General features: G+C 54.5%; 1 protein-coding gene across 1 annotated transcript; it reads right to left on the bottom strand.

The window, feature by feature from the left end:
* On the bottom strand, window positions 1-6,789 carry ATP1B2 (ATPase Na+/K+ transporting subunit beta 2). Its single transcript, XM_004266899.4, has 7 exons — window positions 6,053-6,789; window positions 4,147-4,275; window positions 3,339-3,443; window positions 3,021-3,226; window positions 2,727-2,783; window positions 1,847-1,945; window positions 1-1,739 (listed from the first exon to the last, which is right to left on the bottom strand). The coding sequence occupies exons 1-7, from the start codon at window positions 6,162-6,164 to the stop codon at window positions 1,575-1,577; spliced, it is 873 nt and encodes a 290-aa protein (XP_004266947.1). The 5' UTR covers window positions 6,165-6,789; the 3' UTR covers window positions 1-1,574.
* Window positions 6,790-10,113: the final 3,324 nt, after the last annotated feature.

Below are 10,113 nucleotides of genomic sequence, written 5' to 3'. Positions count from 1 at the left end.
TCCCTGTATGATATATATTTATATATATAATTGCTCTCATTTTATTGTACTTTATCCTCTTTTTACAGTAGATCTGACACAGGCATTAAATAACTGCAGAGAGAGACCAGTGGGGTGAGGGGAGTGCAGGAAGACATGGGGACCCAAAGGGAAGAGACTCAGATCCAGCGAGAGAAAAACAGGGGAGAGTCCATCTGTGGGTGGGATGTGGAAGCTGCAGCATCAAAAAAAAAGGAAGTCAGAGGGGAGGAAGTGAAGGACGTGGGAAAAGAAAGAGTTAAAATGCCTCTATAACTCAAGATCACAGGCAGTCCCTCATTTAACATTCTATGGGCACTATGGGGTTGTTTAAGAAGGCAAAGGGGTCTGAAGGAGACGGAAACAAGAAATTCAGAGCCTTAGATGGAGGAGGTATTTGCAATTTTCAGGCTGGCATGCAGAGAAAAAGGAAGGAGTTAGTGATTAGTTGATAACTTGCTAAGAGAAGCCAGAGAGAGAATGGTGGGGGCATATCTGGGCCCAGGGGAAGGAGGTGGAATAGTCCCATAGCCAGCTGACGTTTCCAAGGTGGCCACTGGGGACCTAGCCAAAATGGCTGCCCCTCCCCCAGGGCGCCTGGGAAGTGGAACTTGCAGGATATTCTGGGAACGCGAACAGGGGGAAGGGAGCCATCGGCAAAAACAAAGTGGACATTCAGCCTAGGTCAACCCCGCCCCTCTGAGTGCCTAGTTGGGTGACAGGAGGGACCAGAAGAGAATTTTCAAGAACCAACATGGACTTCTCCTTCAGACCCTCATTCCCAGCTCACGTAGTCAACGTGGGGTGAGAAGCCAGATGTGCCAGGAAAGAGGGAAAAGGCCACAGAGCCACCTTGTCCTCAATTACAAACGGTCCCCCTTTCAGTGGAGGGAATGGGGATGGAGAAGACCGGCCAGAGGAGGCAGACAAGTCAAAAGCCACTGAGACAGCGACTGTTGTAGATAGGCAGAAGGTGAGGGAGACAGAGGAAGGTGACAGCAGCTGAGCTGGAATGAGGGATAGAGGGCCACACTGGTGACCACTCTAACGTACAGAAATATTAAATCCCTATGCTGTGCACCTGGAACTAACGTAGTGTTGTAAGTCAATTCTCCTTCAATTTAAAAAACAGAATTGAGCGCCACCTCAGTGTGTGGAAGTAAGGGGTGAAATGAGATATGTGCGTAGGTGGGTGGGTGGGCATTTTCTATAGCTCTCAGGGGATAAGAGGGCGGGACAGGTGGGTAGCTGTGAGGACACCCCACTCAAAGCTACTCCAGGCCTAGAAAGGCTCCCAACTCCTCTGTGACCGTCTTGGGGTCCCATCTCCCTGTCTCTGACTGAGCTAGGGTGGGAAGAAGATGGTGGAAAATGTGGGTAGCCAGGGAATCACGACAGACATCAGGCCGGGTTCAGAAGTAAAGGAAAAGGGACTCAGACAAGCCAGAGCTCTGTTATAAAAAATACCTTTGGGGTGGGTGAGGGAGGGATCAGGCAGGGTCAGGGATATTCCAGAAGCATCCGTAGGAAAGAGGTGGGGGCGGGAGGAAGGGGCCTCAGGTTTTGTTGATGCGGAGTTTGAAGGCCACGCGCCCAGCAAACTTGTCGCGCTCGTCGTCAGTGGCGATGTTGGCGGCGTTGATGCGGCACTCCACGTTCACCTCCACGTTGGGGGTCACATTCAAGAACTTCACGGCCACCAGGGGCTGCGTGTAGTTCACCTGGGCCAGAGGAGGAGAGCGAGGCTCCAGGCCCGCAGCAACTCGGCCTCCTCCCCAGGGCCCCGCTCCCCTGCAGGAACCAGCACCCAGCCTCCCACGGGACTTACGTGGAACTTCTTGCCGTAGTAGGGGAAGTACATGAGGTCGATGCTGCCGTTAGCAGGGAACATGACGAAGTTGCCGAGATTCTCAGCATCTTCATCTCGCTGTGGGAGACGCAGGAGGGTGGGGGAGAGCATGTGAGGGAACCCAGACGCTCTCCAGACTTCCCTTTGTTCCTCCTTGACCCCCAAATTATTGTCTCATATCCGTATCCCTTGAGCGCGGAGGCTGGTGTGTTTGCGCGTGCGCAGGAGCGGGTGTCCCATCTCTTCCATCAAACTGGGAAGGCCTCCAGGGCGCTAATGAACCTGAAGCCTCCTACTGCCCTCCCACCCCAAATTCTTACCCCATCCTCAGAAATCGGTTTCTGGAGCGGAGCCAAGAGAGAACAGATAAATGAGTAAGGGCTCAGTAGGAAACAAGGAGGGGGATGAACGAAGAGGGGCAGGAAGTTCCTAGAGAGGACAGAGGTGGGGGGAGCAGGGTTCCAAGGACAACTTAGTGGTGGCAGGTGGTGCTTACAGATCAGCAGCTACCAGATACCTAAAAAGAATTGAGGGATAGGAGAGACATGGGATGGAGAGCGGAAGACATAGTCAGGGAATAGAGGAGAACATGGAAGGATTAGGGAGAGAAGCCAGAAGCAGGGCTTTGGGCGGAGTCAGGAAGGGGGTGTCTATCCACACAAAAGAGCAGACTTCTGCATCCTAGAGAGAAGCAAGAGAGGTGGCAGCCCCTTGGAGTTTGAGCCATACTGGAGCCCACTCTTACCCCCTTGTCCCTAGAGTGATGGAGCTTCTGGGAGCAAAGAAGATAGGGAGAGATGAGTGAATGACATGGAAACCATGAAGGACAAACAGGTGCGCAAAGGCCCAACAAACTCACCTTCCCCACACAGGTAACATTCATGCTCTGGTTTGCTCCTGCATAGAAGTTGATGACCTGGAGTGAGGAGAGAGAGTCGTGAGGGTTAAAGAAAGAAGTTGTCAAAGACACAAGTATCCAGCCTTCCAACCACCATCTCAGCCTCCAATGGCCCCATCTCTCTTGTTCTCTCAGCCATTCAAATATCTAAAAATCTCCCGAAGCGCAAGAGCCCCAGCAAAATAAAGCAGCTGCCAGCAGATGGTGGCCCCAGCTCCCTCCTCCGTTCCCCCTGGGAACTAAGGTCGTGAGTACCCGGTTCATCTTGATGAAGACACAGGGCTGTCCTGTGCTGTAACCATAGTGGGTGGGGTCCCCAATGCCAGAGCAGTCGCCCAGCTGGGTCCGGTTGAACTGGCAGGCACGTTTCGGGTAGTTGAGAACTCCGTTATCTGGTTGTTCGTAATAGCGCCCAGGGAGGCAGACATCATTCTTTTGGGCTTGGATGGAGTCATTGTAAGCTACGGGGGGGGGTGGGGGGGGGGAGAGTCACAGGCCTCATGTTCTGCTCCCAGGGTCTCCAGTCCCCTGCCCCGAGGTCCTGCACAGCCACATCACCAGCCCCATACTCACGCTCCAGGAATTTGTTGAGCTTCTGAACATGCTGGTTCCAGCTTTCAGTGTCACTGACATTGACAATGACATCTAGGTTCTCAGTCTTAGGGCGAATCATCAAGCCTAGTCAACAAAGGCGAGAGTGAGGGGTATATATAAGATGAGGGACCACACACAGAGGGAAAAAGATGGACATAGGGAACACCAGGGTGAGGGACAGGTGAAGATCCGAGATCGTCTTCCCGGGAGGGAGATCTCCTGTGAACATCTGCCACCTCCCCAGATCACAGAGCTTCAGCTGTGGGAAATGGGAAGGCAGACTTCAAGAATTCCCCAGGGCTTCCCTGGTGGCGCAGTGGTTAAGAATCCGCCTGCCAGTGCAGGGGACATGGGTTTGAGCGCTGGTCCGGGAAGATCCCACGTGTCGCAGAGCAACTAAGCCCGTGCGCCACAACTACCGAGCCTGTGCTCTAGAGCCTGCGAGCCACAACTACTGGGCCCGTGTGCCACAACTACTGAAGCCCACAAGCCTAGAGCCCGTGCTCCGCAACAAGAGAAGCCACCGCAGTGAGAAGCCCGCACACCACAATGAAGAGTAGCCCCTGCTCGCCTCAACTAGAGAAAGCCTGCGTGGGCAATGAAGACTCAACACAGCCAAAAATAAAATAAATATTAAAAAAAAAAAGAACTCCCCAGCACATGGTGACGGGATCATCAGAACCGAACCTCTGAGAAGAGCTGACAGTTCTCAGCCTGTGAGTTCCTTTTGGATACCTGGGGGCACAAGAGCAGTTACAGTGGCTGGTGGGGGAGCCTCGTCACTCACCCGGTGTGGCCAGTCGGTCCTGGTACTTGGGAGTATGATCAGAGACCGTCTGCAGCATCACCCACATGGTGAGGGTGAACATGGCGGTGAGGAAGCCATAGAAGACGAGGTAGAAGAGGAGGATAAAGGCTAAGGAGGAGGAAACAGGGTCAGCAGGTTCCAGGTCTCCCTCGATGACCTGACCTAGCCCCACACACCCCTCTCCCACTCAGAGGTTCTGCACAGGAATGGATCGCAGAGCCTTGGGAAGCCTTCCCCTGGAAGCAAAAGGAGACAAGCTGAAAAGCGGCAGTTGTGTCTGGCTTCCAGCCATGACTCCCAGCCCTTCCTGATCCCACAGCACAGTGAAGCCCGACCTTGTGGAGGCCACAAGAGGGCTAAACTCTTGTTGCTGGTACAACTCATAGTATAGGCCGCAGTCATTTTGCCACAAATTACGTTCTCAACTCCTCAACCTTTGTGGCCCTGAAAAGGCACAATATCTGATACCACTGTATCGGTACTCATGCTTGAAGCTGTCTAGCACGATGACTTTCAAGCCGGCATTGGCCCCAATTCACAGCCAAACTCTTATCCCATCCCTCAGGGCGTGGACGTCCACACTCAAATAGCAAAATCTCTCTCTCAGAGCCCCACAAAAGCCAAACCTTGAATGAGGCTCCTGCCAAGCTACAAAGTCTCAGCTGTCCAGAACCTTCAACAGTCACCTACCCCCCAATTCACACACAGCACCCAGGGCAGAGGCAGGAGTAAACGTAGACCTCCAATAGCCTTTCAGACATAGAGCTGGTCCTTGGTGGATGTGACACGTCACTCCGTCACTCCTCAGCCTGGTGTGAGTACCTGCTGTTTCCACCACCCCAGACCCCCAGTCCTTCCATCTCAGAAGACACTTCACTCAAGAAGCCTTCTCAGATTCTCCCAAGCACTCGTGGATGCCTCCAGTCCCAGGGAGTGGACTTCAAGTTTCCTGCGGCAAGGACTGCATCGGACCCACCTCAAGTGCCCCAAGTGGCTGGGCTAATGGGGTCCGCGTTCAATTAGTGTGGATGAACTGTAAGCTGTGTCACACAATGTCTCCTGTGCTTCGACTTCCCAGCTTGAAAATCCCTTTCGGAAGAATTCCACCCCTCACTGGCACCTATGCCCAGCACGGGACCCTCAACCAGATGCAACTCCCTCCACGCCTCCCCAGTGGCGCCAAGGTATGGGTGGGTAAGGAGCCAAGCCACGCAAGCCCACAGACACACTGGGCCGGATGATGTACATGTCTCACCACTAGTGACCACTCCCTCCGCCTGCGACATCTGAGCCGAACACCCAGCCCCGAAAACCTCCCAGTGTCACCCCGGCGCAACAGCCCCCCACCCGCCAAGCAGTCACAGAAGGCTCCAAAACACCCGGTAGTAGGACACAGACAACTTCCGCTGTGAAGAACCCCCTCCAACACACTCCCCACCTCTCCAAGGCCCGCCCGCTCATGAACGTTCCCAGGGTCCAAGGGGTGGGCTCGAGCTAAAAATAGACGGGGCTGGCTAGCTAGTGAGAGTCAGAGGGAGGGAAGGGTCTCTCTTCTGGGGAAGGGGGGGCGACTGTGCGGAGCTGACCGGACTCCGACAGCGAGCGCGAGCGCCGCGGCGCGGACACGCGCTCAGAGCCCGCGACCCCCCGAGCGAGGGGGCTCCGCGGGGGACGGGAAGGCGGCAGTGACCTACTTTCTCCGCCTCCGCAGCGGCCAGCCAGGGAGATTAGACCGGCGATTCGGCGCCCTCCCAGCCCAGAGCCCGGCAGGGGGGCCGGACGCCGGGGACCCGGGAAGGGAGCTGGGGCTGCGCCGGCGGGACCTCGTGTGCTCGGGGCGTCGCCCGGTGGACCCCCAACCCCTCGCGCGGCCGGCCCCGCATACCCCAGCTGGTTCCGGTGCGGCCCATGAACTGGTGCGTCCTCGGGTTCCACACGAACTCCTTCCACTCCTCAACCACCTGCCCGCAGCTCTTCTTCTCTTTCTGAATGACCATCTTGACGGCGGGGGGCGAGTCCCGCGCGGGGCGGGGGCTACGGAGAAGCCGGGGTGCGGCGCGTGAAGCACACTCACGCACCAGAACGCGCGGGAAGCAAAGGCAGCGGGGGCGAGGGAGACCCCTCCCTCAGATATGCAGCTGCTGCAAATTCCGGGGCGCAGGGCCACACGTTGCGGGGTGCTGGCGGCGCGGCGTAGGATGCACAGAACCTAGGCCCCCCCCACTGCAATGAAAAGGGGGGTTGTCCGAGCAGGGGAGGATAAAAAGGGGAAGGGGTGCGAACGCAGCTTCACTCCCCAAACCTCCCAGAAGCAAAACGAAAAGGGTTGCAAAAATAGACGGCTGCAAAACCCGAGAGAAGCGCATAAAAAATCGGGGTGCAAAGGGGCAGGGAGAGGTGGGGGAGGGGACCGCCCCGAAATCCGAGATGCAAAGAGGCTGTGGAGGAGGGTCGGGTGACCGTTCAAGGCTCTTCTGCCGAGCGGAGACCGCCACACCTGCGGTGGCTCGGCCGCGGGGGTGGGGTGGGGTGGGGACGCGCAGTTGTGGGAGACAGGCAGGGATAGGGGTCCCCCGGGCGGAGGCTCCGCTCTTCAGCAGTGCGGGGCCGGCAGCCGCGGCGTTCAGTCTATATACTCCGCGGCTCCGGGGGTGCCCGCCCCCTTTCCACCCCCCCAAGAGGCCCCGCCTCCTCGCTGCTGGCCTGGGCGACTTCATGCATATGCAAATTTGGAGAAAGGGATTGGGCCCGCCCCCCTGACGCCTCTTCAGGACCTAGAGGTCTCTCCCTTACCCCCACTCCAGGTACTGGACTAGATCTGGGTGAGTGGAGAGGATAGAGGGCGTGTCCGGGCGGAGTAGAGGGAAAGATAACCCCCGAGAGACACAGAAGACAGGAAAACAGATATATGCTGAGATGGGGGCCCCATCTCAGGCAGGGAGTTAGAAAGAGACTAAGATCCAGGAGACGGGGCAGAATGTGAGACGAATAGAGAAGGAGTCAGAGATCAAGAAAAACAGATCGAAGAGACCAGCTGAGGTACTACACCAGCCGGGCTGGAAGCTAGAACAGTCCTCAAAGAGATCAATAGAGGCCACCACAGGAGGGAAATTCCCCTCATGGGAGCTGCTACCAATCCCCCCGACACCTCTTTCTCCAGTCCCACTGCCGCTTCTCCCACCACCTGGTTCTCCCCAAGCCTGGGGGCTTCTCTGCCTTCCCACCACATCCCTCATGAAACCCTTCCAGGGACTTCGCTGGTGGCGCAGTGATTAAGACTCTGCGCTCCCAATGCAGGGGTCCCTGGTTCCATCCCTGGTCAGGGAACTAGATCCCACGTGCATGCCGCAACTAAGGAGCCCGCCTGCTACAACTAAGACCTGACGCGACCAAGTAAATATTAGGGGGACAAAAAAGCCCTTCCAACACCACATTCCCAGCCCCCAATACTGCCCTGAGACCCCAGCCCTGGAGCCCCATCTGCTTAGGTGTTCTGCCTCCTCCCACCCCCATGTCTGAACTCCCCTTCTCATTTGCCCATTTGGGTCAACAAACATTTATTGAGCACCTACTAGAGACCTTGTGCAACCCAGCGCTGGGGAGGTAAAGTCATGGTTCTCACAGGGCTCCAGAGACCCACAGTCTAGTAGGGAGGTACATGGGCCTCCAAAGACCTCCTGTTAAGAATCATTATCTGGGACTTCCTTAGTAGTGCAGTGGTTAAGAATCTGCCTGCCAATGCACGGGACACAGGTTTGAGCCCTGGTCCGGGAAGATCCCACATGTCTCGGAGCAACTAAGCCCGTGCTCACAACTACTGAGCCTGCGTTCTACGGCCCGTGTGCCACAACTACTGAAGCCCACCTGCCTAGAGCCCGTGCTCCGCAACAAGAGAAACCACCGCAATAAGAAGCCCGCGCACCGCAATGAAGAGTAGCCCCTGCTCGCCGCAACTAGAGAAAGCCCGCGTGCAGCAATGAAGACCCAACGTAGCCAAAAATAAATAAATAAATTTATTTTTTTTAATGTTATTTTCTTTTAAAAAAATATTTATTTATTTCGGCTGCGTCAGCTCTTAGTTGTGGCACACAGGCTCTCTGGTTGTGGCCCGCAGGCTCCAGAACACGCAGGCTCAGTAGTTGCGGCGCGTGGGCTTAGTTGCCCTGCGGCATGTGGGATCTTAGTTCCCCGACCAGGGATCGAACCCGAGTCCCCTGCATTGGAAGGTGGATTCTTAACCACTGGACTACCAGGGAAGTCCCCAAAATGTTATTTTCTTTATCTAGAATAACATCAAATAAATTTAAAATACCATGAAAAGTCAAGAGAAGAACCATGGAAGAAAGGAAAATATTTTATACTTTAGTACGCGAACGGCACTTTTTTCCTGCTTTTTGAACAAGGGATTCCACATTTTCATATTGCACTGGGTCCCACAAATTATGCAGCTGGTCTTACTTCAGTCCCTTCTGCAGCAGACTCTGGATTAATTTTCTCAAAATACAGTTTTAATTAGGGCACCCCTCAGCTCAAAGGTCTTCGGTGGTTTCCTGTGACCCTGCAGGATGCAATCCTGATTCTTCAGTCTCACCCTCAGGGTACTCCATATCTAGACCCAGTCTGTATCCCCAACCTCCTTTGCCACTAGGCCCCAACTAGTCCTCTGCTGGAGCTGAGCCCGCCACTCCTGGGACAGGCTGTGCTTACTCCTGACTTTACACCTTTGTCCATTTCATCTCCACATCCTGGAAGACTGCCCACCCCTCAGAGTCCAGCCCCGACTCCCATTCATTCATTCAATGTGTACCTAATGAGCATTTGCTTAGAGCCAGGCACTATTCTGGTCCCTGTGCTCCTGGGACTCCCATTCCAATAAACCGTAAAAACAAACAAATTAAATAATGTTAATATTATGCAGAAAAAAATAAAACAGGGTGATGTGCCAGAGTGCCTGCATGGGCATGGATGGCCTTGCTGAGGAGATAACTTTTAATTGCCCCAAGTAACCCAAAGGAGCCATAGGGACATGTAGGGGAAGAGCTTTCCAGGTGGAGGGAAGGGTCAGTGCAAAGGCTGGGCTTGAACGAGGGACAGCAAGATTGGTACAGCAAGAGATCTGAGAGGTAGGCAGAGGCCAAGTCATGCAGGTCCTTGTATGCCAAAGGGAGTAGTTTGGATTTTAATCCAACCATCACAGAAACAATTCCAGGATTTTTCTGTGGGTTTTTTTTTGTTGTTTGTTTGTTTGGCCGCACTGTGCAGCACATGAGATTTTAGTTTCCCGACCAGGCATTGAACCCATGCCCCCTGCAGTAGAAGCACCGAGTCTTAACCACTGGACCGCCAGGGAAGTCTTAATTCTACGGTTTTAGGCAATGGATCGACATGATTAAATTTAATGAAAATCACCATGGCTGCCGTGTGAGAGTGGACCATGGGAAGCGAGGAGGCCAGGTAGCAGGGCTTTGCAGCAGTCTGGGTGGGAGATATGGATGGCCTGGACCAGGGCAGCAGCTTTGCAGATGGAGACAAAAGGATGGGTTCAGAATCTATTTAGGCAGTAGAATGATGACCATGGCTAGTGCCTAGGTTTTTGTCTTGAGCAACTGGGCTGAAAACTCTTGTATTTTATCTTTTCAGCTAGACTGTAAGCTCTTTCAGAGCAAGGCTTTCTATATATCCTCCATACCCAAGCAACCCACAGAGCTACCGAAGATAATGCCTGGTTGCTGAATTGGGCTTAAACATGGAATGGCTCCTTCTACGAGAAACCTCAGGGAAGCAACTTGCCTTTTCCTTCATCAGTTAAGGAGCACGGAAATGGGCCAGTCTCGATCTGGAGAGATGAGGCCTGGATCTTACCCTCAACACACACAGCCTGGCAAACACAGGCCTGCAGATGGCCTCCAGACTGTTGGTTCAGTCTCTGCCCTGTACCCCAGGCTC

The sequence above is a fragment of the Orcinus orca genome, chromosome 19, assembly GCF_937001465.1.
Source record: "Orcinus orca chromosome 19, mOrcOrc1.1, whole genome shotgun sequence".
NCBI classification, from domain to species: domain Eukaryota; kingdom Metazoa; phylum Chordata; class Mammalia; order Artiodactyla; family Delphinidae; genus Orcinus; species Orcinus orca.
This window is presented reverse-complemented; position numbering and strand designations above follow the sequence as displayed.

Coding starts and splice junctions, on each gene's coding strand:
- ATP1B2 (XM_004266899.4), bottom strand. CDS start 6,164: ATGGTCATTCAGAAAGAGAAGAAGAGCTGCGGGCAGGTGGTTGAGGAG. Junction 4,276..6,052: donor CCGCACCGGAACCAGCTGGG/GTATGCGGGGCC, acceptor CCTCCTCCTTAG/CCTTTATCCTCCTCTTCTAC. Junction 3,227..3,338: donor GCTCAACAAATTCCTGGAGC/GTGAGTATGGGG, acceptor CCCCCCCCGTAG/CTTACAATGACTCCATCCAA.